At 37.9% G+C, this 18,783-nt stretch overlaps 1 protein-coding gene across 1 annotated transcript; it reads right to left on the bottom strand.

Annotated features, from left to right (window-relative positions):
• Nucleotides 1-15,123: 15,123 nt before the first annotated feature.
• Nucleotides 15,124-15,806, bottom strand: LOC126328798 (protein YIPF3-like). The gene has a single exon (XM_049996141.1). It carries the CDS (start codon nucleotides 15,781-15,783, stop codon nucleotides 15,124-15,126), a length of 660 nt encoding a protein of 219 aa, XP_049852098.1. The 5' UTR covers nucleotides 15,784-15,806.
• Between the last annotated feature and the right edge of the window lie 2,977 nt (nucleotides 15,807-18,783).

Below are 18,783 nucleotides of genomic sequence, written 5' to 3'. Positions count from 1 at the left end.
TGCTGAGGATGGTACCCCAGTGAATTTTAATGTCACTGCCTCCAATATTATCTACGCTCACTGTCAAAAATGTATTTCATCTTTCACACTCATTCTATATAAATTGTGCTTCACGTGCGTCTTTTTACCACATCCACTAAGAAAATATCTCGTCTTACAAAATGTTTATTCGCATCTATACAAAGTATTTATCATGTTCCGTATGATATTTTCTCAATCTTTTAACTTCATTGCAAATGGTAAATGGTTTAGTGGGTTGTCGGAATGTGGCCATTCATTCTGGACCCCCTTGAGTCCTTACAGTGGGAACATTGCCAGAATGGCAAACATCACCATCTATTAGGACTTTCTATGTTCAGAAGTTAACTATACCTTGTCAGTGGCATAGAAAATGGACATTGAAATAATGTTAAAATCGTTGTCATACTTTTAAACTGCTTCGAATGTGAACTGGTACTTTGTTCTGTCTTATTTCCAGTTCCACATTTTGCGAACCTATTGGGTATACCTTTTCTCCGGATCCACTGCCTACAACAGTATGAGTAGATTTAATGAACAAAACCCTTATTTGTGCATGCGTGCACAGGCGCGCGCGCGCGCGCGTGTGTGTGTGTGTGTGTGTGTGTGTGTGTGTGTCTTTTTGGACATGTCTGAAAGAACAGACACCATTCTTGATCCATCAACCACTATGAATTCAGACACAAAGGAGTTACAGACATTGGCTGTGAGTGGGGATTGATTTAAACCAGTAGGGAAAGTCAAAAATTTGTGCCAGACTGGGATTCGAAACTAGGTCTTGTGGTTATTAGGCAGATACTATGACCACCAAGTCATCTGCACGCAGTGGTCTTTATGACTACATAAACTGCCCTAGCACACCACCCAAATTCACAGCTTATCCACAAACTACGAATGTAGTGCCCCTCGGTCATTACACTGATTACTAACGACATTATGCTAATTTCCCTAAGAGTTCAAACCTGTTGTGCATCTGCACTGAAGAGATTATTGACTATCCTCACGTTGATTATATATAATTGGTTTCTGTTCATTTTTGATACAGCAGCCACTATGAATAAAGACAAAAATGAATTATAGACATTGGATGTGAGTGGGCATTGATTAAAATCAAAGGGGAAATTTGAAAATATATAATTAACTCGAGGACAGTCATTGATCTCTTCAGTGTGGAGGCACAACAGGCTCAAAATTTTACGGGAATCAGCAAAATGCTGTGAGTAATGGGAGTTGAGAATTGTGTCGGATGGGATGCGTGCTGGGGTAGTCCATGCACTTGTAATGACCACTATGTTCAGACGACTTAGTGGTCAGAGCATCTTCCTAGTAAGCCGGAGACCAGGTTTGAATCATGGTCCAACACAAATTTTCAACTTTTCCTGTGGATTTAAATCAATGCCGACTTCCAGCTGATGTCTGTAATTTCTTTGTGACTTATTTGTATGCCCATGGCAATGATATTGTTGATTTTACCTTGCAAAGTTATGTTTGCTGCTGAGGGAGCCCTAACCCTCTTACTGGATTTACTTTTTGGAAGGGGGAGAGGGGAATAAAAGGACTGCTCCGATTTGCATTCCCCATATTCACATTTCATTGAGCTCCTATTTTATTAGCCGAGTGATCTTGTAAACATGGATCATTTACTTTTTCATTTCTCATCTTTCTACAGTAGGCATATGTTGATGCCAAACACTCAGGGTCCTTGTGTCCTGGGCTTTCGCAGTGCATGCAACACACTTTTTCTGTGATGGGAGATTGGTCGAATTGCTGAGCCACCTCACACAGAAATGCAAGTCATATGGCCTCCCTTAGGGTGAAGCACACTTCACCTCAGCTCCTACGTGCTACTAAATCCCAAGAACAAATACATTCAAACAGCAAGCTTCTGCTTTGCTGAATATTACCTCATTCCTTTCATTACTTCCCCCAGTACACATGTATGATACAACAAAGCTCTCATTTGGTCAGCAAAGTACCCTAAATCCTCTCCAGAATTTTGGTGTAGGATGGAAAGTTTGTCACTATAGAAGCTAATGTTATGTTAATTTCCATCTCTCTCCAAATACCGCTCCATATCTCTGCCTTTTTATGGAATTTACGTAAGTGTGAGCCTCCACTTGCAACTTTAGGTAGGCAACTACCTTTCAACACTTTGTACCCCATGTGGACAGTTTTCCTGTATTGATTAAATTTTGTGTAATAGTGTGGACATTTTCACTTGGTTTTCACGCATAGGTGGGAACCAGCACACCTATTGCGAGATCAATTACGGGTCAGGATGGAACCACTGTGGGAACTCAGGAAATGGAGAAGTGAGGCTAGCTATAGGCACATACTGGTTTGTGGTGTTGCATTTAATAATGTCTCATTAAGGCATCTTTGCGGATCTTTATTCTTTGCCCAAAGTTGCTCCATACATACTTGGAAGTATGGATCCATTTCCTGCTTTCCTGTGATCTGTATATCTTCTACACGCAAAGCTCTCAACAAATCGTCTGGTGGCATTGGACTGTTATGTTGCTAACACAAAAAACAGTGTTCCATGGCTGTGTCAGTAAAGATTCTCTCTAAAAGCGAAAGCTCGGACTTGCATCTGCTGATTGATGAATGGCATGGCAACATTGGGCAATGACATGGCAGCAGTACGTAGCATTATGGTGGCCCCTTGGTCATCATACCTGCGACATGGCCTTGTGCGAAGTGGCAGAGGAGGCAGGTGAGCTCAGATGGCTTTGTGCAGTTGCAGCAGTGGTGACGGTGAGTAGACTATGGTGGACAGCCCCATTTACTGCACTTTGCTCATCCATTGCGTCACAGCACTGGGCCGGACAGCCTTGCACAACAGTTTCACGCATCTGCTCATAGTATACTAACTTGAATGTAGCTCCTCAGTACCAAACCATGTGAATTCAGCATCCCAATTCTGACAGCAGTGTGTTCATCTGATTGGAGGTGTTGTCAGGATTGGATAGCAGTGTGGACTTGTAAATAATATATGATACTCATGTCCAGAAAAAGAAACCATGTCAGTTATTTCCCCATGGAGATACATGGTGATGATTGCTAGGATGAGAGAAGGTAGCTCTAGTAGCCCAAGACCCACCTTGGAGGAATAGATGGATTTGCAGTGGTCAAGAAGACTAAGCCACTTAGCGGCAGCTCAGAACATTGGAGAAAGATGCTTTTGGCCTGTGACTCTGAGAGTCCATCAGTCTCACAAGTCAGATGATCTGTGGTGTAATTTGATTGACAGGGTGGCTTTGTTGGTGCCAATTTGGCACCAACCATCATGAACTGGTTGATTGTCGCTGCATCAGCAGAAAAGCGACAGATGGAAAAGGCGGACTCTTTGTAAAATTTAAATAATAAAATTTCTTGTATTCAGGGCCCAGGCACCTTGTACAAGGGATTTTACTGTCTCATTTTTGTGACAGTCTATAAATTTGTGTTCACCCTGAGTTTGACACAGGTTCTGCAACAAAGTTGGATTACTACTGGTGTTTGCAGCATGTTGCTAAAAAAAAAGTGTTCCATGGCTGTGTCAGTAAACATCAAAGGAAAGTCTGTATCTGGTCTGATACCCCTAAAAGCTGCTCTACAACACTAGTGTTTGTTTATTCTCTCTCCTACTTTATGTAATTTTGCATATTGCCTTGCATTGTGAAAAATGGGGTGGACAACAATTAAGAAGTATGAACTTGTCACACATATGAAGCAGGGGAGTGCCTCTGGAATAGATGTAAAATCATTTACAAAAATACTAAAATGAAGCAGGTCTCTGCAGAAATTCATTGCATTATGTAGCACCAGCTGCAGTGATGAGAAAAAACTTAAGTGTCTCATAGCTTAATACAAAAGTGAAAAAGGAAACTTGAAGAGAGCAAGAAATCTGGTTGTGATACCAGAATCTTTGTATAAACTGAAGTGATTTGTTTTCAGTTATTTACAGTTCTTGGATGATATTCAGGAATCAAACAAAACAAGACACAATTGAAAAAGAGGTAAACAAGGCTGTGTGTGCTTATGTTTATTTGTATGCTATACTGTACCACAATATTTAGCTGTAATTATTTTTGTATGTGCTTGAAGTTATCTGTGGTACATATTTGTGAGTGCAATGATAAATGATGCTGCAGCATCTTGTCTCCATGCCTCTGGGGTTATTTCGCCTGTCTGTAGGGAATAATATGGAGACATGCTACTGTCATACTGATAGTTCACAGTTGTGTGGCAACAGCATTGGTTTTTCGAAGACATGAAACACTGAGGCCATAACATCAAATATATTTTCCACAACCATGCTTGCCATAGACAGTCAGTAGTTAAAAATTATTTCTTTTGAGTATTTTTTTTGTCCCTTCCGGGATATATCTTCATGATGTTTTCCTGTAATGGAAAATCATCATCTGCCAGGAATACATATCTTTTTTCCTTATTAGTTCAATTAGTGACAAATTCATAACAGTTCCTCCATCTAAACTCCTTCCTTGGTAGCCGAAATCAGCATATAAGACTTATAATTGCCGTTACTGTCAGCAAGCAGCAAATGCCCCATTCTGATTGTAAAATTAACTTGCACTAGCAACAGGACAATATGCTTCCCATCAATTACTCTCACACAATGGGAAAAATAGATTACCTGGCTGAACACAATTTCTTTCTCAAGTCATTCATCATCAATCGCCGGCACATGCAAAAAAGTGAATTTATCTTCAGGTTCCACAAGAGATACAAGCTGAAGAAATGGAAGATAGTGCAGGTTCAAATGAACCAGCAACTGCACTGCCTTCACAAAAGCAGGTAATAGGTGAAGAGAGGAATTAAACAAGGTAACAGTAATGTTGCGCAATGTCCACCACCACCACCACCAACAACAACAACAACAACAACAACAACGCCGGGCGGGATTAGCCGAGCGGTTTAAGGTGCTGCAGTCATGGACTGTGCAGGTGGTCCCGGCTGAGGTTCAAGTCCTCCCTCGTGTGTGTGTGTTTGTACTTAGGATAATTTAGGTTAAGTAGTGTGTAAGCTTAGGGACTGATGACCTTGGCAGTTAAGTCCCATAAGATTTCACACACATTTGAACATTTCGAACAACATCAACGATTACGTCGAGAAGTTCATTGGCAGGATCTTTCGCCCCACCAAAAGTGTATGACACTTGCTTTGAGATGAAGGTGAATTTTTGTCAAAGTGTGTGTGTGTGTGTGTGTGTGTGTGTGTGTGTGTGTGTGTGTGTGTGTGTGTGTGTGTAGGGGGGGGGGGGGGTCAGTGGCATGGGGATCATCAGCTGCAGATCCCCTGTCACATTCGTTGAAACTGCCTGTGACAATGGATGGGAAGAAGTTCCGTTTGTTGAAAATGTTGATGATTTGGAATAATTTTAACCTATGTATGAAAATAAGTCTGCGCTCAATAAGATATATGTTTCAGTGTTATTAACATCACTGAATTACCTCTACATAATCCTTCGACCAAAACTTCACAGACCTCAGGCACTATTTGAGGTATGACGGCTTTGAAATTTCGAATAAATAAACAAGGTTTCGATAGGAATCACGCAGTGCCAAAAAACGGAGAGTAACGGCATGTCTTGCTTAACAGGAATTGTTTTTTTGTTATATGTATCTTTCTTTGATACAACTGGTCCCAAAATGTTCATTAGAATTTCAAAATCGGGCAGCAACATCCTAGTGAAGCTATGAAAACATGAGCTAACACAGCATCCTCCCCCACCGAGCGAGGTGGCGCAATGGTTAGCACACTGGACTCGCATTCGGGAGGACGATGGTTCAATCCCGTCTCCGGTCAGCCTGATTTAGGTTTTCCGTGATTTCCCTAAATCGTTTCAGACAAATGCTGGGATGGTTCCTTTGAAAGGGCACGGCCGATTTCCTTCCCAATCCTTCCCTAACCCGAGCCTGCGCTCCGTCTCTAATGACCTCGTTGTCGACGGGACGTTAAACACTAACCCCCCCCCCACTTCTTCTGTACTGTTCTTTTGTTAACTGATGATGACTACATCTTTTTCTTCATCTGCTTATTTCATTGAGTATTATTAATGCACCACCATATATAATTAATTCATCCTCTTCACTTTCATAGTGTAGTTCTTGATGTGAATATACAGTGTAAATCATTTGCTGCCAGTTCAGCATAGTAGCCAATGCAAATAAATACATAGAAATGTTTGTTGCTAGCATAGATTGGGACGCAAACAATGAGAACTGTTGCCGACATACAGCAGACTTTGGTGAAGCAAAACAGAAACATGTTTCTAAATTCAGTGAAAACATGGCTTAAGGCAAATGTATTTGTAACTGTGGTTCAAACCAGGTGCCAACAATCCAGAAATGCTGTTTCATAGTTATCTGTACACAGGCTAATGTTAAAAGGAATTATGCTTTATCTGCTCCTTAGAGATGATGTAATGCCTGAAATAGGTTGAATGTCATAGCAGCAAAGACACTTATATGCCAACTTAATTATATTTAGCTTGATTGTATCCTAATGAAAATTCACTTGAGGTAACTGTGTATGAAATTACTGAGTGCAGTGAACAGACATTCAGCTTAAGTGTTACACTCAGTTGCTCTGCTTCAGAGCCTGTGTTCACATGAGTACTCGTAACGAACAACATTCAACTGTCCCCTGATTTGTGCTTGAATAACTAAAACAAAACCTATGTCTCTATTCACCATTTTTTGAAATGGTAGCCGTCCACATCTTCCTCCATACTCGACAAACTACCATGAAGATCATGGCAACAGGTATTTCACATGTTGTTACTGTGGTCTTCAGTCTGAAGACCGGTTTGGCACAGCTCTCTGTGCTAGTTTATCCTGTGCAAGCCTTTCCATCTCTGTGTAGGTACTGCAATGTACATTCATTGGAACCTGCTTACTACAGTGAAGCCTTTTGTCAATATTTTCCTCCTACTGTTACTTCTGTACCAAATTGACGATAACTTGATGCCTCAGGGTGTTTCCTATTAATCAGTCCATTCATTTAGTGAAACTGTATTATACATTTCTTTTCTCCCCATTCTGTTCAGTAACTCACCATTAGTTATTCGATCTACCCAGCTAGTCTTCAGCATTCTTCTGTAGTGCCATCTTTCAAAAATTTATATTTGCTTCTAGTCTGAACTGTATGTCATCCACTTTCACCTCTGTACAGTGCTTCATTCCACAGAAATGTCTTCAGGAAGGTGTTCATAAAACTTAAATTTATGTTACATGTTAATAAATTTATCTTTTTCAGAAATGCTTTCCTTATTATTGCAATTGTGCATTTTGTATCCTCTCTACTACAGCCATCATAAGTTATTTTGCTGCCAAAATGGCAAAACTCATTTGCTACTTTTAGTGTCTCATTTCCAAATTTAATTTTCTCAACATTGCTTTACTTAATTAACTACATTCCATTACCCTTGTTTTACTTCTGTTGATGTTCATCGTACATTAACCTCTCTTAAGACACAGTCCAGTCCATTCATCTGCTCTTGTTAGAGATTTGCCATCTCTAATTACAATGTTGGCAAACCTCAAAGTTTTTATTTCTTCTCCATGAACTTTACTTTTCTTCTAAATTTCTCCCCAGTTTCCTTTAATGCTTGCTCACTGTTCACACTGAATAACACTGGGGGTAGGCTACAACCCTGACTCACTACTTTCGTGACTGCTGCTTCCCAGTCATGTCCTAAGACTCTTGTTAACTGCAGTTTGCTGTATGTAAAAGTTCTAGATAATTTTTGATCTTTGTATTTTCTCTCTGCAGTCTTCAGAATTTCAAAGAGTGCATTCTAGCCAACATAGTTAAAAGCTTTCTCTAACTCTATAAATATTACAAACCTGTATATTTAAAGCGAGGATGCCCAACGATCGCTTCAGTGCAGATGTACACCACACTCAAACTCCTGCGGGAATCAGTGAAATGCCGTGAGTAATGAAGATAATGGGCAAGGGGTGCTATATCAGTAGTGTGTAGATAAATTGAGAATGTGGGTCTGAAGGGAGGCGTGCTAGGGTAGCCCATGCAGTTGCGATGACCACTTTGTCTAGCTGGCACAGTAGTCAACACATCTGGCTAATAAGCAGGAGACCTTAGTTTGAACCTGGGTTTGGCACAAATTTTCAACTTTCCCATTGATTTAAATCAATGCCCATAGGCAGCTAATGTCATTAATTGCTTTGTATTTTGAAGCATATATCTGCTTTCTACAGTCCATCTTGTAATATAACTGATAGAAATAAAATTGCATTGTGTATTCATATGTTTTTCTGGAATGCAAAATTATTTTCTCTGTCATTGGCTTCTACTAGTTTCTCCACTTTTTTGCAAATAACTCATGTCAGTATTTTTCAGCCATAACTTATTCAGCTGATGGTTCATTAATTTTCACACCTATCAGCACCTGCCTTTTTTGGAATTTTTCTTGAGATTTATGGGTACTCCTCCTATCATATACATCAGATGGATAGTTTCTCATGGTTACAATAATACTGTGGGAATGTTGTCTAGTCCAGGGACCTTATTTCGTATTAGGTCTTTCAGTGCCCTGTCAAACTCTCCCTGAAGCATCATGTCTCCCATCTCGAGTACTACAACATTGTCTTTGACACAATATATTTCTTTTATATTCGTCCCATTTTTGAGCCTACGCTTATTTGCTTACAAGGAAAGTTTCCGAGGAATGGGATTCGACTTATTTGGAGCCATCCGTACAGTGGTGTAGGTTAGAGTTCCAGGTATACTCTGAAGCAGTTCGTGAAAATTGACCCTCTTTCATGAGTAATCAACGGAAAAGAATTTCACATGACGCCCTAGGAATTAAAGATATGCAGAGCAGTGGTGGAGTGTTTTGGTTATGATATATTCCTAATGTACGGATGATTGTGCACCTGAATCCTGTAAAGAGCTTTGAAATTTTTATTTTTCAATAATTATTGAAATGACTTATTTAATCAGTTTAAATGTAACTTTTTAATTTCTTATCCTTTATCACATCATTTTAATCATCATATTAACTTTTTCATTTGCTCCCATTGTTTTTTCCTATCACACTTTTTTCATTTGGTATCTCTGTCCATGTGATTTTAATTATTTGTGTATATGAACTTCAATTTAATTTCTTTGTTTTTATAATTTTATATTTTTTCACATTATTGTATTCATGATTTCTATATTTATCTAATATTGGTAGAATTTTGTGTTATTTATAAGTCCTTCTTTCATTAAAATCTTCATCTGGAATATTTTGTCCGTAGTGCAACAAGAATTTATGTTTTAGATAACATTATTGGAAAAGCAGTCTGTATCTTAAAACAGTTTTGATCACGGAAAATATTTATTAAAATGGTAACTGGCTTCAGTCGATTATGATCATCTTCAGACCAATGTCCTTAGGTGATGAACAGAGGCAGCAGGTGGAGCACAAACTGTATGTGCAAAGTGACAGACTTTGACTGTTGTTGTGTCTTTGCACATCACCCTAGAAGATTGGTCTGAAGGTGATCATAATTGGTTGAAACCGGTTACTGTTTCAATTACTATTTTGTGTGATAAATACTATTTAAAAAAATTATGTTTTAAATATTTTTATGATGATTGCTATCCGAGTGCAAGCCTCTTCATTTCCAAATAAGTACTACAGCGTACAGCCTTCTGAATCTGGTTACTGTATTCATCTCTTGGTCTCCCAATTTGTGGAGTATAAAATTGTTCAGAGGGTTTGGATGGTAATCATCATAAAAATATTTAACACACACACTTTCACATGAAACAGTAACCAATTATGATCATCTTCAAATCACTCTCCTAAGATGATGAGGGGAAGAAGAGCATCATGAACATTTGTTATCCCTTGATGCCTCAGAATGTGTCCTGTCAACCAATCCCTTCCTCTAATCAGGTTGTGCCACAAATTTCTTTTCCCTCCAATTCTATTTTGTACCTCCTCATTTTTTATGTGATCTACCCATCTAATCTTTGGCATTTTTCTGTAGCACCACATTTCAAAAGCTTCTACTCTCTTCTGGTCTAAACTGTTTATCGTCCATTGTTCACTTCCATACGTGGCGATACTTCACACAAATACTTTCAGAAAAGACTTGCTAATACTTAAATCGATATTAAATGTTAACCAATTTCTTTTCTTCAGAAACACTTATCTTGCCATTACCAGTGTACATTATATATCCTCTCCACTTCGGCCATCGTCAGCAATTTTTCTGTCCAAATAGCAAAACTCATCTGCTACTTTTAAGTGCCTTGTTTCCTAATGTGTTTCCCTCAGCATCACCTGATTTAATTTGACACTATTCCATTATCCTTGTTTTACTTTTTTCGGTGTTCATCTAGTACCCACTACAAGACACTGTCCATAGCACAGCCAACAAAAGATGATTTTGTCTTCTGTTTTTTAACCAATAGATCAACATTTTCAAATGTTTAAATGTTATGATAGATAAATAATAATAATTAAAATCACATGCAGAAAGATCCCAAATTAAAAAAAAAGAATGACATGCAGAAAAAATGAAAGCAAACAAAAAACTCAATACCATGCCGAAAATAACACAACAATGGATTATAACTTTAAAAAAGTTACATTTGAACCAATTAATTGAATAAAAATAAAGATCAACATAAATTCAGTAAATATTTAAAAGTTGATGGGATTTGAACCCACAATCTTCTGCACAACAGGAATGTATCGTAACCACTATGCTGTACTGCAAACATTCCATTATTATTTTAGTATCACATAGAATTCATTTTCTTCAATTATTCACAAATGAGAAGTCACTCTGATGAATGGCTGCAGGGTGTGATATGTGGAGACCTAATCTATACTGCCATATAGGTGGTTTCAAAAACTTGATTCCACTCCTCGGGTCTTCTCCTTGTAAGTACGGGCCCATCATCTAAGCTCGTAATACTTGTGTGGATGTTTTTCTTTTTCTCCAGAGAACTCTTCAATTTTCCAATAGACAGCACCTGTCTCTCCCCTTATTATGCATACTTTTACAAGCTTGCATTTCCCATCCAGCCATTCGTGCTTAACCATTTTGCTCTTCATAACAGTCTCATTTTTGAGACACCTGTATCCCCTTTCACCTGTTTCATTTTTATATTTTCTCAGGTGCTATTGAAGAATTGCTGCTCTGCCTTGTCTTTTCACCTGTTTGATCCTTTGCTGCCTTAACTATTTCATTTCTCAAAGCTGTCCATTCATCATCTGTTGTATTCATTTCCCTCTTTCAATTAATACTTCAATAATGATCTCTCTGAATTTCTGGACAATCTGTATTTCTATACAACGCTTCCCATTCCATGGCATATCTGGTGTAGCAACCGTGTTGAGTATTTTAGAAGTAAAACAGACCTAGTTAGAGGGATACAGTACTTTTATTTGTGCCATTTAGCACTTAGAGGGCATCAGAAAATGATAATATACTGCAAAATTTACACTTATTTTGTCTCTGGGGTCAGTTGCAAAAACAGTGCTGGCGTAGGACCACACTTAAGGTTTTGGAACCATGTAACAATATGTACACTAAGCAATTACTCGTTCCCATGAGACGTACAAATAAGCAGTGGCATATAGGGGAATTAGAAGAGACTATGAAAGGGAATGTCAATGATATTTGTGTCTCTGCCCACTAATATTGTGCTGTGAGCTGGTATTTGCATCAGAGAGCTCATGAATACTATTAGTGCCAAATGTGTTTCATTGTGGAAGACAAAATTTGACAACTACACGTGTTCACCTTGCTTATAATAGTCTCATGAAAGCATGAACTGGGCCACCCACATAACACATACTAAAACACTATACAACATTCAAATGAACCCTGGTGGATTCACTACAAACACTTTGGGGGGGGGGGGGGGGGGTGTTTATGGAATACTTGAGCAGCCAAAACTGGTCAAGACAAATAACATTTTATGCAACTGGAATTGTTATTTAGAAAGATTATGTGATTTAATGAAAGCTCCATTCATGTTATTACCAGACAGAAAAAACTGCCAATAATTAATGATTATTTCATCAGAACATTGCCTAGAGTCACTTTTTGAGTACTGTAAATTCATCATCCTGCTTTTAAATTTATTTATCTCAAAGAATATCAGTGGGTATGTTTAAGTCATCATTGTGGAAAGAAGCTGCTTACAGAGGAGTATATATCTGAACAAGGACAATAATGGCTGCAAGTTTGTGGAACCAGGGAAATTCTTACAGAAATCAGAGACTAATTTTGTTACATCATTTATCATATTATTGGGCTATCAATGATGCATGTGGTTCAGGTGCAATGTCAGCAAGAAAGGGTCAAAAACAGAAATGAATTACAAGCAAGCTATGTTTTGGTAACATTCAAAATTCCACTCTGCTCCCATTGGTAGATACAACAAATAGGGGAAATGAGCAGTTTCCATTTGAAGTTGGTTATTCCATGAATGGAGTTACATCTTAAAACACTGAACATTCTCAACTTTACTAAAATTATTAGGTTTATACATGACAATGCTGAATTTGAAACATTCATATGTTATGTAATGACACACAAAATTCATATCTGCCACCTGTAGATAATTTTAAAATTATGTGATGCGTATACCATTCATAAATAATTCTTTGTTTCTACAAACCTCAATTAGAGTTTTAGAAATTTGCTCTAAGCCAAACACCTCTCAGAGTAGTATGGCAAATTTGTGAAAGTGCTCGCTGTATCTTCCAAAAGCGGCTTTGAAATTGCTGATTTCTGAGCCCATGTCTATGGACATAATTTCTTGTACAACTCAATTAACGAAACACACGACTTTCACTGTCTTCACTTTCATCACACACAAACTATCTTAATAAAGAATGAAGTAAGGCTGCAGCAGTTATTCAGAGAAGTTGAGGCCTGCACAGGATAGACTAGCATGGAGAGCTGCATCAAACCAATCTTGGTACTAAAGACCACCAACACCACCACAGCAATGTTGCAAAAATCTCAGGGAGAGATGGGTGCTGACCAGTCATGTGGAGAACATAAAAAGAAAAAATATAAAGAACCAATAACAGAATCAGAACCAATGACAGTTAAAATGTTCAGAAGATTTAATGGATAAACACTGGAGATTCAAACAACAGACTGAAAAAACAGATGAAAGTAGTAGGTTTTTTTATAAGTAATTTTTCTGCCATAAGTCGTGATTTTCCTGCATTTATATTTTACAAGACAAGTTTCAGGAAATGAATGGCGTTGTCAAGTGCATTCTTCTCTGTATACTACTCCATATGTGAGGTTCTGCATTGTTCTGTTACTGCACTATATAAAAAACACAATTTTTAGCTCATTATTGATCCTTATAGGTAGTTAAAAGTGAAATTTAGATCCATTACAAATGGGAAAGCCTGCAACTGTGAAAACAATGGGTTTGTCTATAAATAACTTTTCTGCTCTAGTCGTGCTTTTCTTTTACACAGTGCATTTCAGGAAATTATTCCCATTTTCAAGAGTATCATCCAAATACAGAAGCATTAGATGTTGTCCAGAAAACACAATGTGTACCACCAGCAGATATTACTTTGGGAAATTTAAGGCATGCGGAGATTTTATAAATCACTGGATCATTCATAAGTGATTTATTACTTCCAGCTGTAACAGTGTTGAATACCAAAATCTTTTGCCAACCTGATAGGATCACTGTTAACCACAGGATTAAAATAGGAAACAAAATATGCAATGACGTACTTGGTGCACTCCCGTTTTTGTCTCTTCAAAAACGGTTTTTGCTGTGGATGCTAGTCCAAATTGTTTTGCTGCAAATGAACATCTCACTATAGCAAATATGTCATGAATACAACTTTTGTGCTTTTACTGTTCAAAGTACGATTATGAATTAAACAGTTGACGTAATACAGTAATTCGAATAAAATCAACAGTATTCCAAATACCCAGCAGCTCAATAAGTAAATTTCTTGTCTTGAAAATATATTGCTAAGATGACCATTTACCAATAGCTCACGATTCAAAACTGAATGAACAAGTCCTGCAAGTATTTTATAACAAATTTATTCAGAATAAAGAAGAATGCCTTCAAGAAATTTAGGTACATTACAAGTGCATACATGAAACTCTTGGGCACATTGATTACAATATTTTCAGTCTTGATATATCAACACGAAGTAGTTCTGCTATGCTACTAAGAGGTATTACATGAATCATATTTTTACAAAATTCAATTTTGGACCAAAGCTGTTGTCTACTGTATTATCAACAATCTGAACATCAAATCTGTTCGGCTATCATATGCTGCTCTGAACACGTTAGGCACTAACAATGTGCAACAAGTGGTGGTCAGACAGCATATTTTGTAAAATTTAATAATATTCTAAATGTAACAATTAAATGGTCATGAGAATACAAATAAATAGTGGTAATACCGCTTGTAATATGCAACTAATTTCATGGGATCTCTGTACATGAACTTCGGAATACTTCACTGTAATGATTCACCTGTTTGACTAAACAAATCTGTGCAGTGAAAACTACACAATACTTCAATTTGTTTCCATATTTTACTATAGGGCACAGTCATACCACTTTCAGCACAAGCTGAAACTACCTTGTACATTCATATTTTTCTGATGTAACCACTTATACAATACAATGAAGATATTCCACTAGTTTGGAGGGGGAGGGGGGGGGGGGGGGGGGGGGGAACACCACCACTACTCAGGATATAACTGTTCGAAGAGCAACCTTAATAAAATCACATCGGCTTCCAGACTTTACAAATTGTTCAGCACAAGGCACTATGAAAGAATTATTTGTAACTTTTTGAAAGCTTCAGTATCACAATCCTGTGGTCTGTATTGCTAATAAAGATTCTGCTGGGCTCCTTGAAATGATATGAATTACATTTTCAATATTTATGGCAGTGAAATTATCTGTATACACTCCTGGTAACAATGGCCACTGCATGTCAAAGCCACAAGTTACACTTTAAATGATTTGATTTCAGTTGAAATATGGGAAAATCTGACAGGGCTTCAAATACAATATTTATTTTATACTCAGGTATGCATAGGGGATTAGCCTCAACACTTCAGTTTCCACCATACACAAATGTCGTATGCATGTAAACAAAATGCAGGAATACAAGAGAAAGCAAATGTAAAGTTGCTACGAGACTACACACTACTAACCGGGCTGCAGGAATACGTACTGAAACTAGCAGTACAAGTATAATTCTTAAAGAACTGAGCCCTCCAAATACGGTAAGGCACCAAAAGAAGAATATTTCACTTTCTTCTTGGTGAAAGAGAACTGGGATACCCATTGCAAGTATGTGGCCGTAGGAAGCGTAACCCATAAGTGAAATTGTTTCCATCAGTGACAGTGTTGATCCTGCTATGCAGACAGAAACATATGCTGCTGCTGGAATCAGGGCTGTGTATAGCAGAAGAGCAAGAATTGGAGATGGTGCAGATGATGCTGTCTGTAATACTTTAGCTGAATGCCCTGTGTGAAGGAGAGCCGCTAAGATAAAAAATGCTAAACCAGGCCCCAAAAGATCTGGAGGGGGCAGGCGTGAAGTTGGAAACAGTGAGTGTAATATACGGGAAATTAGTTCCATTGGAGGCACAATCAAATGTGTTTTCAGCCATTCTTTCAGTGATTTATCATGGGTTTTCTCAAGATTGTCTCGGCCCAAATAAATCACAGAACAGGGCTCCTCTGAGCCCTGCATGCTTCTACGTCGCATCAACAAGAAGAGAAAAAATGAAAATCCAAGCATACAATGTAGAAGAGAGAGTCACAGACATGTGCTGTACACGGACTGTGTATCATCCCTCACTTTTTATTTTGTTTTTTCAGTTCTTCAGCCTTTTCTTTAAATTCTTCTTTTGCATCTTTTAGTTCAGCTCGGAATCTAGCAATGAAAGATCGCAGACTATCTTTATTCACATTGTCTGCCACACGAGAGTTTGACGCAGCTAACTTTCCGACATTGAATAGGTACACAACTAGTTGAGCTGCCCTTCTGACAGGGTATGAGTCTGCTATTCTGTTCACAAGCTGTTCATTGTTGGCCAGGTAACGTATGACCCAGCGTAACACCATTCTCTGGCAACTAAATTGTGTGCACCTGAAAGAAAAGAAAAATTAATTACTTTTACTTACAGAATGATTATTTAAACTCATTCTTCTTACATATAGAGGGTGTTCCACTTCTTTGATGAGAGTATGTGCAGGATTTTGGTTGCTGGCCAGTGGAGCTGCCTAGGCTTTCTGTTCATGCTGCACTATAAGTCTTTTAGGTAAGTGTCATGCCATGCAAACAGTGGGGAAAAAAGGTGAAGCCTGCAAAAGCAACAATGGCAAGACCAAATTATTTTACCACACAAAAAGTATTTGCAATTCATAAGTCAGTACGGAGTCAGCTTGTATTGCCCTGAGATTGTTTGGAAGAAAGTTTCCAGCTCATTATGAAATTCACAAATTAGTGAATAAAATCCGTGAGACATAAGATGTTCCTGACAAGAACTGCAAATAATGACTTACAGTGCTCACATAATCTCACCTTGATGACATTGCGTACCGCCTGGAAAATTCCCCTAAAAAGTCTCTTAGCTGCCTTTCACAGCAAATGCAAATTTCTTGCATGCTTGTACAAATTGTTGTTGAGTTACTTGGGCTAAGGCCCTACAAATTAACGGTAGTGAAAGCACTAAAACCTGGTGATCTTATGTACAGGATTAGATTTTATGCATGAAACTAGTGCACAATGCTGAAATGGATCCTTACCTAATTCTATTTTCAGATGAGGCTTGGTTCTGTTTACATAGGTATATTTATTCCCAAAAATGTCAGCACTGGAGTGCCAGTAGACCTATTCTCCTTCATGAGTAACCAATTTGACAATCAGAAAATATGAGTTGTGTGCAGTTAGTGGAGACACAATAATGTGCCCAATCTTTTTACATGATACTGTTAACAGTTAAAGAGAATGAAGCTTAGCATTTCTTCTACAGGATTCGCCAAGGGCTCATATGGCCAACGTTTCTGAACACTAGTCATGATTTGTTCCTGCTCCATGGCAAGCATTGCCAACAATATCTGGGCTGCTCGAATTCTCAAATTTAACCCCGTGTGATTTCTATTTGTGGGGAGCACTAAAGGATAAAGTGTACACAACACCCGTCACAGGAATAATATTTGCGAGTAAATGTGGTTCCTCAAGGAGAATTACATCGTGCAATTAATAACTTATTGAGTAGATGCCTGAAATGTTTAGAAAATACTGGCAGGCAGTTCCACCATCTCCTTGCAGGGCATAAGTGAATACAAAATTTACTTGCATGTATTTTCATTTAATACTGCAGCAACAGATGGGTCACACGGCATCTGATTCGCTGGGCAATAGAGCGCTTGCTGCCCAACACATACTGCGCTGAGTGCATGGTCATCAGATAAATGCAAAACTCTGTACAAAGATTTAATGAAAGGGTTAACTGTCATGTTGCATTCGTCAAATATGCAGTGCATATCTGCCAATTTGGTAACTATTTCTTAAAATAAATTATTTGCAGAACTGTATGATGGAAACCTCAGTAGTATGAAATAGTTCCCATCAACAAAATGCTAGTTTACTGAATAAACTGACAAATGCAACAGCCACTTTGGAACAATCACTTACAGTAGTGAAAGAAAGGGGAAAAAAATCAACAAATTATTTTATCACTGGCATCCGTGCACACAATGTACTATGTCTAAAATGTCCTTTTGACGGATACTGTCTACAAACTATTCAAGTTTGAATCTCAGATGCCATTACAATTATTTTACAATTGTGGACATGGCAATAAATCATTTATTTGTATAAAGCATCTGAAAACTAAAAAGCCATACCTGGCAGAAAACTAGAAACATACATGAACTTTGAAGCATCCTACCCAGCAAACTATATATGTATCATCTATACATAGATACTATTCACATTATGAACTGTTAAATAAAATTCTGTTGTACAGGACAATGGTACTTACACAGTTATTTAGGAATTTCAAATGTACACATCTCACGGTACTTCCTCAACAAGTCTTTTTTTAATTGCAGCTGCTTACGGAAGGTTTCTAATTTTTTCAATTGCTCCTCTTTGCTATACTCTACTCCTGGCAGGCGCCCAATCTGAAGTAAAAATATACTGTCAACAGTACACAGTTAGAACAAGTTACGCAACTCACTGCTTATGTCATTAATAATGTTAGCAAAGATATGAAACTTTGCCATTAAATATAAATTTTTAAATTCCAGCTAGAAAATCAACTATGCCATCATCCTGTCTATGTAATCAGGGGTGTATCAATAACACACACAAACCAAAAGACCATTTCCAACAATTTAAAGTTTACAGAAAATACTTGGAAAGAATACAAACATAAAGGCAGTTACATGTATTTATAGATTTTTTTTTTTTTAATTACCATTTGGTCTTGGTCTTATTTTCATCACAGTGAATTCCTCTCAATTGTGTGTGTGTGTGTGTGTGTGTGTGTGTGTGTGTGTGTGTGTGTGTGTGTGTGGGCACGCGTTCTCTCTCTCTCCCCTCCCCCCCCCCCCCTTCCTAGACCTTCCACTATTCCTTCTCAAATCCAAATTAATATCAAATATCTCGAAATAGACTGTCATATTCTAAGTTTTACTTATCAGCTCAAAAAATTGATACAAAACGAACTTTTTGTTCATTAACACACACACATAC

Source organism: Schistocerca gregaria, chromosome 1 (assembly GCF_023897955.1).
Source record: "Schistocerca gregaria isolate iqSchGreg1 chromosome 1, iqSchGreg1.2, whole genome shotgun sequence".
NCBI lineage: Eukaryota > Metazoa > Arthropoda > Insecta > Orthoptera > Acrididae > Schistocerca > Schistocerca gregaria.
The sequence above is the reverse complement of the archived record's forward strand: the minus strand, read 5'-3'. Positions and strand labels throughout refer to the sequence as shown.

Excerpts from the sequence above, each read along its gene's own strand:
- LOC126328798 (XM_049996141.1), bottom strand. The coding sequence starts at position 15,783 with ATGCGACGTAGAAGCATGCAGGGCTCAGAGGAGCCCTGTTCTGTGATT.